The sequence below is a fragment of the Numenius arquata genome, chromosome 1, assembly GCF_964106895.1.
Source record: "Numenius arquata chromosome 1, bNumArq3.hap1.1, whole genome shotgun sequence".
Lineage (NCBI taxonomy): Eukaryota > Metazoa > Chordata > Aves > Charadriiformes > Scolopacidae > Numenius > Numenius arquata.
Window position 1 is genome coordinate 8,773,453 of NC_133576.1, and position 17,914 is coordinate 8,791,366.

Consider the following 17,914-nt stretch of genomic DNA (forward strand, 5'->3'; position numbering starts at 1 on the left):
GAGGGAAGATCATAATAGGATTGATTGTAGTTGCAGCACAATGCATCTCACTTATCATTCACGGTACTCTTTCAGATACAGGCCAGTATATGAAAAATAATTAAAAATAATTCCAGCATATCTTCTCAGAATAAAGTATTGGGCTTTTGTTGTTGTTGTTGGCCTGTGTGAATTAATACAAAAAATGATAATAGAGCTTATTTTGTGGAGGAAGGGGAAGAGACAGGCAAGTTATCAATAGTAACTTCATAAAGCTCAGGGAACTGTGGTAGCTGTTTCAGAAACGATGTTTTTCAAGGTTTATTGCACAGAACTACAGCCTTTTGTATTGTCAGGAGTATGCCAGATCTTCCTTGCTCTGAGAAGACAGTTTTTTCTTAAACAAGGCATAATTTTCTCTTGTCTTATTAATAGCGTGTTTCAGATAGTTGCTTGTTACTAGAAAGTCAAAGATTTAACTCATTGTCTGCTTGATTATTTTAAAGACAAAAAACAAAACATACATTTTAAATATAAAAAATATACCAAAATCAGGTACATTTTAACAATTTTCAATTTTTAACAATACATCATTGTTTACTGTGGTGATACTACAGTTATTTTGTAAAAGACTGTTCTATACGTTGACTTGCTGCTTTTCAGTCATATATGTCCCTGATATATTCAGTCAGTAATTCCCTGAGCGATCTGTTGGATGAAATATGCAACATGAGTATATAGAAATATTAGGAACATGCATATATTCAAAGACCGTGCTCAGTTGGAGAGACTTTTCTGTATTCTTAGTATTCTCTTTTTAAAATAGCTTCTTTTTCTTCCTCTTGTGTTTTAGATATTGACGAGTGTGAAAATGACTTCTACAATGGGGGTTGTGTCCATGAGTGTATCAACATTCCCGGCAACTACAGGTGTACGTGCTATGATGGCTTCATGTTAGCCCATGACGGCCACAACTGTCTCGGTAAGTATTGAATGCTGGCGAGGCAGTTTCATTTCATGGATGTGGTAAGAAGGACTGATCTGCTTGCTGCATTTTGCGATCTGGTATGTTTTCAGTAAAGACTTGATCCAGATCACATTGAGTAAGTTCAAACCTATCTGTTGACTCCAGTGTGTTTTAGACCAGACCCTTGAAGTTGGCACTCTTAATCCTAACATACTCAAATAAATTTGCCTGTCTTTAACATTGCTGAAAAAAAAAAACCCTGGCCCCCAAAATCTATGCTGGATATTTGGGCTTTTTTAAAGAAAAGTAATCTGCCCCATCCATTTAAATATATTTTGTCTGTTTCTTCCAACTTTTGTAATTCCAGTTATATCTTTGAAGATCCCCTTCCCCTTTTTTTCCCTTTAAGGGTAACTTAATTCTAGGATATGCTGTTTGAACATAAATTACATAATATTAAAAATGCAAGTGTGATGAAGGAATACTTGAACAACAAAGCAGGGCAGAAGAAACAGTTATCAGTAATAGCTGTTTACAAAGGGGAGGGACACAGTCTACCAACTGTACAGAGCCATGTTCAGAGCCGGCACTTAATTGCTTCAGCAGTCTGAGGATTTTGGGATCTGGGTGGGGTTTTTTTGATACATGTCCATTGATCTGTTTTAAATAGGTTGGGTTTATCCTATGCGCTAAAAAAGTATATGTTTTGTTTTGAAATTTCTTCACACCAATTACCTGGAAATTAACTTTGACTGCTAGATCCAGTTTGCCATACCTGCTTTCTTGGTAGTCATTTTAGCTAAATCCTACTGCCTAGGGACTATCTTTCTCAGTATTCCCAAAATAAATGCAATGACCAGTGTTTGGTTCGAGGTGATGTTTATAAAACAGTGTGGAAAATAGGTATTTTTTCTGTGTTGTGCCGCACTTTGGTAAAAACTGAGATTCTTTGCAACAAAGATCAAGCAATCAGATAGTAAACCAGAAATAATAAAGTCCAGTAACACCAGTCTGCACTCACTGAAGCTATGGAACAGCTAGAATTTCTGAGCAAAGACTTGGTTAGCCTTTCAGTAGAGGTATTTCCTGCTGGGTTCATTTTCAATCTGAATAATATTTGTTCAGATGGATTATATATCCTGACCATTGACAGACTTTTGACCTAAACTTTCAAATTTCATTTGTTATAGAACAGACTAAATAGATTTATTTGCCTCAAGCTGAGGTGGTCAAATGATTAATTGTGCAAGATATATTTCTTATACAAAAAGCAGCCAGCCATTCATTTAAAAGAGAAAGAAAAATTCTATTTATACTAATGTTCATAAATATCTCTTAATAAAACAGGACATAAACATAATCAAATAGTTCAACTATTTGGAATTCAAATAACTGTGCATTTATGTTGTTTCAAACAGCTTGCTATTTTCAACTTTGTTTCCAAGTGATTCCCATACTAGTAGGGAAAAGTAGGTTAGCAATTATTAGCAGCAAAAGGAACGACCTGATAAAGAATGAACCCTGTGGAGATCTGTGGCATTTTTTTGGACCCCTACTGCCTGTGTTGTTGCTCTTGGGTCATCAAACATACAGGCTGGATCTACAGGAATAGCCAAATTTCTAATTTTCTTTTCATTAATTTCTATTCAGCCACTTGCTTTTTTGGGGAAAAAAAGGCCTACAATAATATAAACCATTGTGCTTAATAGGTGGCTACTGTTGAAAGTATTGATCCAAAGCTTGCCAAGAAATCTTTCAGGTTTTTTAGAATTGGTGTCTTCCCATATTCATGGTCTACTGTGAGCTGACTTTTTGCATTACCCCAAAAATGTTAGGAACCATGTTGCTTTTAAAAGAGGTTCACTGAAAAGACGAGTGGGAATACCAGCAAAGGGCTCCCTTTCTCCCAGTCTACAACTGTAGGATGCTAAAAGAGGTCACAATTGCCTTTCTAATTTTGATAGCGCGGACTGGGGAAGTTTCTGTTCCTCAAATGCAGATTGAATATTTGCAACTAATGAATGGTCTGTGATATTTCTCAGTAAAATAACTGCTTTTACTTATGGGCACTGAAGAGGGAATCAAGGCACATTCCTCTTTCTCCCTTTTTTAAAATTGGGGTGAGTTTGCTGAAGATGAAAGTGTCTAGTTGTAAGGTCTAAGACTGAAGTTTTTAATCCTGACAGTGGCCGTGCAAATCCTGCTATCACTGTCTGTTGTGCACTAACTCTGATTTGACACGCTGTCACTAGAAAAGAGATAACTTTATTTTTCTGTCATCATCTGGTCCCTAGCTGGCTGCTGGCATTATCAGTTATACTGAGTGCTGGGATAGCCTGTTTTTGCCCATTACCACAGTGTGAGTTTTGAAAAAAGGGACATTCTACTCTTTTTCCTTCTGGAGTAGTTGTATTTCCCTTCACTTATGCTACCAGAAAAATGCAAATGCAGTTGGCTGTTTTTAAGAGGATGCAGTGAGATCTCAAATCAAAAACAAACCTTGTATTTGCACATTTAAATTAGGACTATAACTTTGGGGAAAATTTTCCCAAAATTTAAAACTTGGTTAACTTATTCCAAAGAATTTTTTTTTTCCCCATGAGGAAATTAGACATTGAAAGGAATTAAAGTTTTGATGAGTCCACTGGTTTCCACCTGTTCTTGCTTTTTGAGAAACCACTTATTTTTCATGGATTATAAGGAGACAAAGAATTCTTCATAAGATTAATGAGAATGTTTTTCACCTTTCAGTACAGTCTTTCACTGATTTCTGTGCACACACACACCCCCTGCGGGAACAGAACTGTCAAAATCAACATTGCTAATTCAACAGGCTGAAATTAAGTCTGTATACACATTAAGTAGGGCTGTAGTGGCTCTTGTATAGAATTATGTCTTTTCCATAGAATTTGTAGATGAGCTGATAAGACTCACAATAGGTTGATTTTAAAAACCCTGCCTGAACTGCCTTCTCATACGGCACAGTGGATGTGTATGTGCTTGGATAGAAGATTTCCTAGGAGTGATCCAATAGCAGGCCACACTATTCCTACTTCTCCCCCATCCTTTGGCCTTCCAGGGGACCATTTTGTCAGCACGTGGGGAGCCAGGCAGCAAGAACTCTTAGAGGGCAGTTCAACTGCCTAAACATAGGAGCCTCATGCCAGTGAGCCTGGAGCTGGAAGGTGCAATGTGAGATCTACAGGAGTAGATTGGGAGTGTGAGATAGAGGCTAGATGGGATAATATAAGGAATCTAAAATGATATCTGACTCCAATGTTTAGACAGCTGAATTGCTCTCTCAGTGATTTGGGCTGCATTTTCTCATGCACACATCACCAGAAATCTTTGTCTAGTGATTTTAGATAGAAGGCCTAGCTATGGAACCCCATGATAGTTCACTGATAGTTCTGTAGGCCATCTAGGAACCTCTAAGAAACAGGTTGCAGTGGACAAGACTGTTATACTAGGATTTCTGCATCTCTTGCTTGACTGAAGTCTATGCAAAATCTTAAGCCATCTCTCCTTGTCAGGGTTTACATTCCTTTTTAAACCTTCTATGAATGTCTTTCTAGTAACATCAGTATAGCAAAATGATTGCAGTCATATTTATAAATAACAAACTTAGAGTATTCACAACTAATTAGATCAGATGCAGTTGACAGGTTGTTTGTTCCTGAGTTCTTGTTTCAACATTTCTCTCTTTCTTTCTAATCAAATGAAATTTCTTATTTATTTATTTGTTGGGAGGAGGTGTTTGGTTAAGAATTCATGGCTAAAATTTGTACTGGAAAATGTCCAAAACTGTCCTTAGGGGAACTTGACTCGCCTTCTATTTGACATTTTTATTGAGGAATTTCTCAAATATAACATGAAATGACACCACAGGGAATTCAAACTATGATGAGATCCTTGTCTGGCTAAAAGTAATTTATTTTAGCACTGTAATCACTTGAAATAGCAGTAGTTCTTTCTCAAAATTGCTCTAAATTCTGCTCAGTGGATGCAAAACTAATATTTGGTCTCATGCAATAGGTTTTTTATCGTTCATTTGAAACCAGTCATGAAATACGGTTTCCCCTCTCATATATGAAATATCAGTCTGATTTTTTTTATAAGTAATTAGCTCACTGGGCCAGATGTTCTTTCCTGTTTGATCATTTTGTCTCCATGATCTTACTGATAAATTCATTTTTCCTTCTTTGTGTCTTTCACATATTGAGGCATGCTGTCAGTTTTTGTTCTCTTGCCTTTAGGAGAGATTATGGCATAACTGACCATCCTTCCTATTAGTGCTAAACACTTTACCCTTCTCATTTTGTAGTAAATCAGAGTCTCTTCTCAGATATCTGGTAAAATCTGTGAATTTGTTCCACAAAGTATCAATGGGTAAGACGCCTTTAAAACTCGTTATTCAAAATATACTCCATGCTCTGATTCAGCATGACACTTAAAGGTGTTCCTCATTTGCCTAGTATTTTTACTTTATTGGTTTAATATTAAGTAAGAAAACTGGACTTTTGCATATGTGTAAGTGCATTATTGATTGGAGGCCTCTTTGGCAGTTGGGCACACTTGTACCCTGTCTTGGTGTCCTCCTGGAGGTTTTCAGTAAGACAGATAAGCAGAGGCGCTAGGTTGAACCTGGTGTTGTAAGCCTGTGTATTGTACGAAGTAACATATGCAGTGGATGAGAATGCCATAGAGAAGGCTTGAGAATATGTCTTCCATTTCAGGGGAGCTTGGCATAGCTGCCACTATGGCAACTCCAGAATGTACCCAGGAGGGTAAAAGAGAGTTTCCTGCGCTTTTTTTAGTTTACTTTCAAGCTATTGGGATAGGAATTGTCACATGGAAAGAAACCCTCTGCTCCTTCATCAGCAGTAAGGCTTCAGCTGGTGGAGGACTGTTCGGTTTTATGGCATTGCACTTGGATGAAACCAAAAGAGAGCAGTGAGAACAATGAGAGATCTAAAAAATCATAGAATCATAGAATATCTCAAGTTGGAAGGGACCCATAATGATCATGAAGTCTAACATGACTAATGCCAGAAGAATGGAAGAAAAGGTATAGTTTTCTTCTAAGGAAGAGGAAGTGAAAAGGAAGACACAATAGTCATCAAATCCAAAAAAGGCTGCTGCGAAGAATTAGATTTTTACTGTTTTGTTTTTGTATCCCCGCAGAAGTGAATGAGGTAGTGCAATAGTATTTGGTTACTCCACTTGGGAAATTCAGAAAGAGCATTGAATTATTTTTCCTTTCTCCTGAAGGACTCTCATGTGGAGTACCATTATCTTACATTAATCTCTCTCCTACTGTGTAAAAATGTAAGCTTCCTGGGAGAGTATTATGTGTTGTGTTGGTCTGAAGCATCACCAAAGAAGAGAGTTCTGAAGTTTATCATGGATTACTAAACCTTGGGATTTGTCCAGAAAAAGCTTGCTAGAAACCCTGCTGAAAGCAGTTCTTGCTGGTATTTCTGACTAAGTCTTACAAATTTATTCAGTATCTGCAAATACAAAGTGGAAGAGAGTGGCATAACTATTCAGATCAGAAAGTGGAGAGCCTTGCTTCGCAAAATTTCCTTGCCAATGGTCTCACATATCATCTGATAATCCAAGCCCTCTGGAATTTACTTGTCTCTGATCAGAATGTGAAAAAATGGAGAATAAAGAGTGTGCAAGAAAAATATGTAGCAGCAAATGACATTGTCATTCTTTCTTTCTTGACAAAACCAAGTATTACCTTCCTCACATTCTGCGTTCTGTAGGCAGACTTTTGTGTACATATTGTTAGGGGATTCTTCCTAAAAAATTGACACAACTAATTGTTTTCTGTGTGTCAAATCAAATCAGGGTGTGAAAAATATTTCAGGTTAAAGAATGGAATTGCTTGGAGTGATTTTCTTGTGCTTATATATTCAGATATACATATGAATTGCTATGAAGTGCTACTTATCTCTCTGTGTTTTGTGTAGGCTTTTTTTTTAATTTTCTCCCAAGCTCTGATTTGTGATAGTCCCTTTTTAAAAGGAAGTAAGCATTGCTGTTTTGCAAAAACACTTCTTGCTTTCAGGGTGCACTTATCTTAACTCTTCTTTCTTCTAAAGATTAGCATAGATTTCATGAAGTCTTCTGCTCTTTATAATTTCTCTAATTAGTAAGTGTGCTCAAGAAAGTTGTAAACTCTTCTTCAAAATCATCAAAAAAGATACAAAGGAGCATAGACAAAAAAATTATCATAATGTATTCAGAGATGTATTTATTTTATTTATAGGTTTTTCTGTGGTATTAATTGCTGTGATATATGAACATATGTGAACATTTTGTAAATACTAATAGATTTTTCCTCAGAAAATCCTGTAAGGAAAAGTAGTATAATTTTCATTGTTTTATAGATGAGGAACTAGGGCAAACAGATAAGGTTACTTCTCGGTCAGGATGTCTGCAGCATAGCCAAGGATAGGATCCTTACCCTTCTGAATCCCTGCTTACACACTCTTACTTCAAATATTCTGTGTAACTTTGGTTTCTCTTACAGAAAAATAACAATTACTGAATTTGGACATCTAGGAGTTGGTGTATCCTAGATGAGACATCTAAGAAATTAATTCTCTTCTATGTCAGACCTCCTTAAAATAACTGTAGAAGTAGGTTTTGATGATCCAGTATATATGGTTCTTCAGCAGTTAATCCTGTGTCTGATTGAGAAGAGTCCTGGGAAGAAGAGTGAACTTCTAATTATAAATCAAGCCAGAAATGCAATTACTAGCATGCGTTATAGATTACATAGAGCTCTCTACAAGAGCTGAATGTTCAGTATGGTAGACAAAAACACAAGCAGAGTGTCAGCTGTGAATTCAGTAGCAAAGAACTGAATAGCAAAGTCCTGGTTATGTCCACAATTTTAAAGGTGTGCTTTGGGCAGAAGGCCTGATTTTCCAGCCTGAAAAATGGACATTACTGTTTTATTTGTCTGTTCTCAGATGCTGTTTTGTATTTCTTGAGAAAGCAACTTAAGTCATGTGGAAGCCCCTGTGGGAAGGGAGAGGTGGCACTTTCCCTGGAGCAACTGAACGTGCTCCAGGAATGGTACTAGTCTGCCAGCTCTGGAAGGTGGAGCAAGGCAACAATTGCAGCAAGGCATTTGGGAGCCTGCAGCTATAGGAGAAACTTCTGACAAACCAGGAGCAGATGGTCGCAGTCCTCAAAGTAACATCTGCCTGTTATAAAATGGGCCTTGGGATCCCAAATCAGTATAAAACTTAGGTTCATCTTTGAAATCACACAATTTCTTTTCTTCTAAGATTAGGATCTTTCTTCTAAGGTTAGGATCTAAACCCAAGTTCCTGTCTTGCAGTGCTCCTTTAAAATCGGTTGGCTAATTTTAAAAGGAGAGGTTTTAACCCTGGCATGTAGGCTTAATTCCTGGCTGCGTAGTAGTAATCTACAATCTGACTCAGGTGGCAAAAAGAGTATTATTATGTACACATGTGTATGTATATAACATGATATCATTCATCCTCTTTCAGTGAATGTTGCGATGCTCTATGTTTATATTTCAAAACAAACCCGAAACAGTTAGAACCGAAAATTTCCCTTTTTCCTACCCTTCTGTTTGTCTGAATGTATATGCTGGGATGGGAGATTATGGCGTAATCTGCCTATGAACATGAAGCGGGAGGAGAGTTGCAAGTATATGAGAAATCATTTCTAAAGCTCCCAGATGTAAAATGTCAAGAAAGGGTACATAACTCATTTAGGATTGCATAATCACTGGTATGATTAAAGAGAGCAATGTCTTCCTTTTAATTTAGCTTTATTTGTCGTCTTCTCCAGACAGCTGTGCACAATGTGTTGCTTACTTGAACTCCAAATGAATGCTTCTATTACTGATGTTTATTTTTCTTTATGTTTCCCAACAGTTCAAATAGATTATTTTATTTTTTTTAATGCGAACATTTTTAATATAAAACTAAACAGCTTTTGGAAAGTTGTTTTTAGTTTCTGAAAAACAAATATTTTAAAAAGAAGCTGAGAAATGGTCCATTTTCTTGGCTATCTTCCAGTTTTCCTTGCCCTTCTTTCCTAATTCCAGGAGACTGCTAGGTGAGCCGACAGTTAAGGATTGTCCTCCTTTAGCACACCAGCAGGGCCTCTAATAATATTATCAGTCATAGACTCTCTCCCAGATTTTCATGGTTGCTAATCTTAAGCTCCTTGGCAGATGGAGGAGGGTTGAATAAACCCGATAGTCTTCTTTTCATAACTCTTCATTTTTATTAAAACACATGTAAAGCTATGGTATTTTTGTAAAGAAAGTTATTGATCTAAGTCTTGAAGCTCTTACTCATTTCCAGTGAGTCCAGTGAGAGTTTTGCTTCAGCAGAACTTTGGGACTTGGCAGTTGTTTTATGTCTTAAGAGAAGGAGGCCAGACTCCCAGATCAGGGCTCAGTGGTTGAGTAGTGGGGACCTGTTCTAAATGTGAGGGGCCCAGGCACAAGATGGGGCCCTATATATTATATATATTTACAGACAGGATGAAAAGTGTTGAAATGCAAGTTTTAACGATAGATGTATCTGTATGTTTTAAACCTATATGTGTTCTGTATTTCTGCAAACGATGACTGGCAGTGATTGGGTCCTTGGAGCAGAGTAGGAACCTTGGGATTGCAGGACCCCTGCAAATGCGGGTCCAGAGGTATTAAACTACTGAGCCTCCCCCAGACAAACTGCAGTGGGTGCATACACAAAAATCCATGCTGCAGATTGCACAACTAACTGAATTTTAGTGATGAATGCATTCTTTCAGGACGAAAAACTTGAGTGCATTTTTTAAAGTTCTTTGTTTTTCAGATGGAAGCTTAAATGACAAAGAAGGTTACTTTCTGGTATGTTTCTTCAGCGAACTAATTTTTACTGTATTACTGTTTTCATATTTTTTATCAGTCTTGCTTGGTCCGTACATTAGATGAATTATAACAGCTGGGATTGATCACAGCAATTTAAAATATCCAGTCTTTGTGGTATAGTGGCATGCATCAGATTTTATAACATGTACTGCTATTCTGCAATGCCTTCCACTAACTGCTGGCTAGGTGCTGAGCAAATATCAATAGCTAGGATGGTAAGTAAATGTTCCATAGACAATTCTGTATTAGAAGTTTACGTACAACTTCTGTATATATGTGTTTACTTACTTTTGTTACCTGGTTGCCCGCATCTTGTGAGAGTCTTCATGGTGCAAGTGGTAGCAGGCAATCGTAGAAATAAGTTAAATCTCTCTTTCGAGATGGGATTATAATATGTTAGTGCTGATGATCTTCCTCTTCTAAACCTCGGATTTAGTTTTATGGCACCTGGTAACTGTAGAAATTTCCAGACTCTGAGCTATTGCAACCTCCTCTCTTCATGGCAGATTCCATGATGGATGGATTAGAGTTGTTATCGTGGTCTTTGCATACAAATTTGAAAAACATTTAACAACCAAGAATCAAGGCCTACATGTCTATAAAGCTTATGAAGCCCTCAAGTTAAGAATCTCTTGCTTTAAATGGCATTGGCTGTGCTTCAGCTGATGGAGTGTAAATGTCTGCATATAAGCCATCTATCTGTATTCACCGTGGAGCCACGAGAGAGAAATAGGTATTTTGTGTGTGTGACTGCCCTCATCCTGAAGTATATATTTGCTGTAGCTCAGATTAACTGCTCCCTGTTTTTTCACAGATGCAGTCCCATGGACTTGAGTTAATTAACACCTTTGAAAATAGGGTCATTGATACCAGAAGTTTGGAGCCCCAAATTGGAAACTGGTTTTGAAAATATATCCATGTTCACTCTGAAAATCCAATAAAAATATGTAATTCTCATTGTGGTTGATGGAAAGGCCTCCAATATTTAGCCTATCTGAAGCTAGGATCCGAACACACTGCTTTTCTTATCCTGCTTTTTCTGTTTCTGTATCTGAAAGTTTCCCTCTTCAAAAGTACTGTAATGTTTCATCTCGCCACATTAATCTTGAATTCAAATGAGATATAACTTTCTTTGCATCTTAATTTGCTGTGTTTGCTTTCTTAAGCCAATGTGGTCTGAGAAGGACCAAAACAAGTAAGAATATAAATCAGCATAGGCCCAAGGTTTTTTGTTAGGTATGGGGGAATAATCAAAAGAGTAGAATAAATCTTGGTCACTGTCAACTATGAAGTTAGATTCTCAGACTGTCATAATAAATTAAGAAACTGGGAGCTATGTGACAGCAGCATCAATCTCAGTCTCTTGTTTCTGCAAGTCTTGTTGTCTGAGACTTTTTTTTTTAAATGCTTACTCCCTGGAGGAGGTAATCAATCACAGTAAAGGTTTCTCTACATGGAACACTCAGGAAAGTAAAGAATAATCAGCTTAGAGTGTGAAGTTAATATGTATAAGTTAAATCAGTTAAATCCCACTCTTACTTGGTTTGACTGGATGTAGATTGCTGTGTCTTAGTTCAGCAAAGCCAGAGTTTTATTCTGTATTATTTATTCTGCATCCTGACTGCTTTATGTTGTTTATAGTAGTTTTGCATGTTTTGTTAATTCATCTTAACTTTCTCATGATAGCAAATTTCTAAGCCAGTGTGGCCTATGTTGAAGTATTCCTTAAGAGGAAAACTATAAAATACATTAAAATTAACCAAAGTTTTGGGAGCTACATTGTGTTTAGCACTTTCTTAAAGCAAGGGAGAATGTGTATTCACCTGAGAGTGCAGAAATTCAGCCTTTAATGGGTGTGTTTACCAGTCAGATGTGTGTGACATTCAAGCCTTTCCTCATGGAATGGTGTCTTTGTCAATCCTAGAAATTATATAGATCCAGTTAAAACACGGAATTCATACGGATTACAAGAAGATATCAGACAAAGTGGAGAGCAGCGAAGCCATCTGGTCTCTGATTTCAGATATAGTCACTGTTGTTATACTATGCTCAGAATGCAATCAGTTCTTGGCAGTGTTGATTTATGACAAACAGTATGATTTATGCAGTCAAGAGATAGCCATTGAAAAGAATAGCTGCTGCATAGTTGCTTACTGTATTAGAAAACGAAACAAAACTCTTTTCCAGTATGGGTGAGTACCACATGAAAGGTTGGTAGTGGATTTCCTTACTAGGTAGATTCCAAGGTCTTGGCTTTCTGCAGTGCCTTGCTTTTGCTGTCTAATACTTTCCATGAATTTCTGCATCTTGATGTTATCCTTTCGACTTCAGTGTATGGTGTGAAAACTCAAAAAGTTTGAATCAAACTACAAGACTAAGACAGAGGATTACTTTTACTCTTTCCATTACCTTCTGCAGACTTCAATCCAGATCCTTCTCTAGTAACTCAAAGTAGTCCCTGTGTACGCATTCCTTACTGGAATTGTATCAGAGCACAAGTTTTTGTAGCTTTGTATAAAAGAGAACATGGACTAGTTGATGGTAGCATATTTTAATATGACTTTGTGTAGCTAACATCTAAATAATAATAATTATTATTGTTACTCATTAATTAAAACATTCATTAAAAAGTCACTGGACATACTTTACAAGAATGATTCCTTAGAGAATTTGGAAGGTTTAGAATTAAAGCAAAATTTATGATTAAGAGGCCTTACAGGATATGAAAAGAAATGTCTGAAAACAATTGAAACATACTTTGTTAAATAAATAAGCCTCGAGTGGACATAGGGTATTGTGCTGTAGGACGGGAGCAGAAATGAGAGTCAAGGCAAAGCTTTTCTACTCCATCTTAACAAAAGAAAATTTTAACTGAAGAGAAAGTTGCTACAGCAATGAGTATTGCTCAGCAGTAAGAGCCTGTAGTACAGCCTCTTCAGCAGAGTGGTTATCCTTTAGTTCAGAATGGAAATAAAATTGAGGAGTTTAAAAGAATGGAAGGATGTATTTGCTGCATTAATTTAGATGGCAGTGTTACAGATACTCCTCAGCAAGAGTAGGGCATCCATAATCCAGGGAGCCTCTAGGTCATATGTTAGTGAGTGTACGTTCATGGATTTTATTCCCCTCATAAGAAGAGCTGTGCAGAGAGGACACGATTTCTGCTGCAAGACCTAGAAAATTTGCTTTATTTTGAAAATTGTGAATAAAAAATTGTATAGTTCTTTGCACGTAAAAAAGCATATTTTTTAATTTTAGGATACACTGTGCAGTTTTTAAGGCTATTTTTTTTTCTTGTATTAGCTTTTGTATCAGACAACATACTAAACAGAAAACTCATAGGTGAAATTTTTTATAATTCTTTTCAACAAAATAAGCTTGAATGGGAAAGAACTACACTTTTCTTCAAGGTTTTTTTCTCCTACAGAGTTTTCCCAACATAATGCGTTTATAAGCATACAAGCAACTTGAAAGTGAAGTGATCTATTTTTGTGTATCTGAATCAAAAAATATCCCTAAAGGGATTTTATGCAAGCATTCCTAGGAATGCAAGGAATTCCTAGTATTCCTTCCTATATTCCAAGTATATATGCAAGAATTCCCAATTCCTTGGAAATTCCAAGAAATTCCAGGGTATTTCTGTCATGACCAGTACAGGCTGAAAAGTTTTGTAGAATCATAGAATGGTTCAGGTTGGAAGGGACCGTACAGATCATCGAGTTTCAATCCCCCGGCCATGGGCAGGGACACCTCCCAGTAGAGCAGGTTGCTCAAAGCCCCATCCAGCCTGGCCTGGAATGCTTCCAGGGTTGGGGCATCCATAGCTTTTCTGGGCAACCTGTCCTAGTGCCTCACCACTCTGGAGTTGAATGATGCTGGATATTTTTAAGGTATAATGGTCTGAATTATTCTTCATGCCAGTGCCAAGCATTATTATCTTAAGATAATATTATCTTAAAGCATGCCAAATACCATATGTATGTTTCTTAATCACACTCTCTCTCAGGCAAGTGCTCCCAGTCCCTGGGAAGTTACCTTGTACAGCATCCTGAACAAGGGGGGAAGAATCTCCTACAGGTGGTCTATATGCTACTGAGCGTTATTCAGTACTTAAAAAAACCTCTGAAACTCCTTGTATGTACGTCTTGGGGAAGTCTAAGAGACTTTACTCACTTTAAAAATAACTAGGAGAACTCCTTTTAACTATTCTATTAACTATTATATTAACTATAAATTCAATACCGATTAGGCTCTGAAGGGACCACAGGCTCAGCCTGTTAATGAAATTTTTCAGTGGATGATCAGTCCATTTGCCTTAACATGTAAATACTCTTCCCTCTGGCTTAAGATCCTGTACAACCAACATCAGGTATCTTAGAGTAAAAGGTAAGAAGGCTTTTAGTGGAATGAGTTGCCCATAGAAAGCTCTGCATGACTCTTGTCGTTTACAGATTAACTTGTGCGTGAAACACAAGGTTTTCTCTCTTTTATATGTATTTAAGGTATCTGATGCAACTGCAAAGAGAGTAAATGCATTAACTTCATATATTGGACACTGATAACCAAAGACCATGACTCTAAACTACTTTGATTTAAGAAAAAATGCACACTGTTATATAGCTGCTATAGAAATCTGTTTATGCATTTCCAGGTGCTGGTGAAAAGAATATACAGCTCTCGTGAATTTCATGGGGAAAATGGGGATGAGATGGTTTTTTGTTTTGATTTAATTTGGGTTCTTAGTTAGTTTGTTTTGGCTTTATCATGCCAGCTCCAAACTTATTGAAGTCATCCCTTCTTTACATAAGTTATGACGTTCCTGAAGTCAGGTTTTTTGACCACAGTTGTTTTTCATTGATAATTCTCAGCACTCTTACTGATCAAGGCAATGCTGATCTCTCTTTATGAGAGACGTGCGTAGCTGATGGTATTCATCTGTTGAGTTGCAGAACGCTAACACAATTTACTGCAGCTTACATGTACTAATGGGCAGCTGCTGCTTAGCTGGCGCACAGGTGTCCTACTGTTTTCTGAGGCGGTTTTCTTAAAACCAGGTAGTCAAGACAAACCAACCAACCAATCCAGCTTGTACTGTGTAACACAGTACAACTAGGTTGAGTGGTAAGCTAGTATTGCCATTCCATATTAAAAAAAAAAAAAAAAAAAGAATGTTTACTGTAAGATCTTGACTATTTTTCAGGTATTTCTGTCAAGAGAAATCAGAGGAAATATTTGTTCTAAATACTGCTTTTCATGTTACTCATGTTTAGGAGAGTGGAAATGCTGAACTAGTTTCCTGGTGGCATAAGTGCTCATTTGCCCAAACATTTGGAGCCAAATGAAGCATTCATTCACTGAAAATGTACCTACTGAAACTATTCAGAAACTGAGGTTGCATTAACAAAACCCTTTTCAGCAATGGAGGTACTTTCAGGAAAATTTAATTGTTTTGACATGATTTACAGGAGCAATTTCAGCACTTCCAAAACATTTTCAGCATTTTCCTGTTCCCCAGAAGTTAAATGTGTAGATATATGCCTGACTAAGTTTCTCAGCTCCTGATATAGTTCTCTTTTGAGTGCGTTGAAGGTTGCACTTGAGACTCTCTTGTTTCTTCCACTTTTCACGGACATCAAGTATTATCAATATAGAGAGCAAGAATGACTTCACAGCCTACTGAATGCTGCAATGCTTAGTTTAAAATCTCTCATCTGAATCTAGAGAGTCCCTTAACTGAGTTACTGATAGATAACAAAGAAAATCATTAATCTAGACAATTCCTTGGCTTTTTTTACCAGAGCTCAGTAACAAAATGCTTCATGCTGTATAGACCTGGAAAATGTTACCAGCTTGAAATGAAAATATTGTTTCATTTTTCATGTTAAGTTATATGCTTTGTCTGACCTACAGCAAAATATTTTTCATTTTTGTAAGAAAAAAATCAAAACAAACAAACAAAAAGCAGTTTTGAGTTAACCCAAACCAGGTTTTTCTGATCCTGGCAGAGTCTATAAGTAGATGTAGAAGGAAGCTGGTATAAGCAGTAGTCATCTTGGAAGAAGGATATAAAATACTGCATCAGTTGAGCCTGCAGCAGTTAATGATGCTCCAGAGAAAGCCCAGGGGTAAGACAAAGTACGGGACATTACCATAATAGACTGGATAATTTACTCAACTTGTCCCAAATTTTTCCTTCAGTTGATCAGGGCTGCTGCTTGTTTGTGTCTGTAATTAACTTCCCTCCTTCAACCTTATGGAGGGTTGTTAACTGAGCATTGCAACTTGGAGTGCCCTACATGTAGCTAGACATCAGTGGGAACTGCAAGCTTATTGTTAATGCGGCCAGGGCTGTCTGAGCCTCACAGTAAGCACCTCATGCCAAACTGGAGGCTGCCGGCCTCCATTCCCTAGAGAATGGTGCTGTAGATGAAAAGAAGCAGGATCAAATTCATACAAAATTGTGTTAAAACCCTGTATCAGAGGAATGGATAACTTACTAGAAAAAAAGTGATTGGCAACTTTGTTGTGTTTAGGCACTGTTGTCAGGAGGCCACCATGTGCATGTGTCTGTCTAAAAAACAGACATGATTACCAAGTGAGAAGCTACAACTACAACTAAGATGTCACATTAAGGGGCTTGGATGTTTATTTTGGAAATGCTAAAAGCTGCGAAAAGGGTTTTGGTGTCTTAAGAGGACAGACAGTGGTGCCCAGTTGTTTAAGAAAGGAATAAACAAGTGACGTCAAGAGACTTGAACTCAATGCAACATTCGCGTAATGTCCATGGGGCTGTTTACTTCAGCTCAGTAAATGAGCAGGCATCACATGCAGCAGAGTTAAGCTCTTGCCTTAAGTGAATGTTTCCCTATCCTATACATAGCAAAGAAGTCTGTTGCAGCTGAATTTACACTGTGTTTGTGTAGTGTGAAATGTAAGGAATTCCACTGTGTGTCACAAAATAGCTATATAGAGACGACTTCAAGCATTTCTTTTCAAGTTGCGCACATCTATAACAGTGCAGAGAAACAAGAAGCCTAGTCAGTGGGTATTGAGGTGCGAAGAGATTGTAGACCATTAAGAGATGGGATTCTCCAGGACAGATGGGCATCATCTTAGGTAGTGTATCCTTGTACATAAGAAAAGAATGGTTCTAGAGATTAGTTCATTGATCATTTTAGAATGATTTCAGTATTCAGCACCCAAGAGCATCCTTGTGGTTCATGTTTCTCTTCTGTAAATTGTGCTTTATTTTTCAGGGAAAGGTAATTTTTTCACACTTTCTGTTTTTTTAATGTCTACTCCAGTAAACATTCAATGCTGCAGGGTCTGTTTTTTTGCAAGTGGATTTCCTCTCAACGAGGGCTGCAGTGAAGATTTCTGCAACTGCGGTAGTGAATGAAGTGCTGGGTTCAAGCCTGTGGTGTTCTTTTTCCCTTTCTTCACCGTATTTTTCAATTTCTGAAAGAAGAGGACAAAAAGCAGAATTCTAGCCTTATGTGCAAATAATAGAAAATTTGGGCCTGGGTTTTAAATTCTTGGTGAAGTCTGATTTCAGATATCCTGGAGATATGAATGCTGTGTACGTAGGTAGTGGTGTCTCTTTCTTCTAATATTTCCCTTTGTATGCTCATGTAAAGTTGGTCTAAGAAAGATGGTTTAGCAGTTATTTCAATTAGCAATGATTCCTGTTTCCTTGGCCCCCTCAGCTGATGCAATGTATGACTCTCCCTACCTTGACAGCATGTCACTACTTGTGTGACCATTCCAGCAGGAACACCTGCGTACAACCTCTAATCTGATCCCACTTGCTTCACTCCTACATGCCAGACTTACTCTTTGGGCTTCCACAGTTATCTTGAAATCAGATCTTCCAAGACACCCACTCCAATAGAGCATCATGGTACTTGGAGGGAATGGAATAGAGGAGTGAGAAGAATATGTGCCACATGTTGCTGTCATTAAGGTTAACTTCTAGAAATTAGGACTTTTTACTTTAAATATGATATACTGACATCATTTGAATTGTCTGTAATTATCATATTTGTGTATTGCTG

General features: G+C 37.4%; 1 protein-coding gene across 1 annotated transcript in view; it reads left to right on the forward strand.

The window, feature by feature from the left end:
- Nucleotides 1-17,914, forward strand: part of SCUBE1 (signal peptide, CUB domain and EGF like domain containing 1) — a 211,982-nt gene that overhangs the window by 34,348 nt on the left and 159,720 nt on the right. Inside the window, exon 3 of the mRNA XM_074159203.1 lies at nt 833-961. Coding sequence (XP_074015304.1) covers nt 833-961 — 129 coding nt within the window. The remainder of the gene's footprint in view (nt 1-832; nt 962-17,914) is intronic.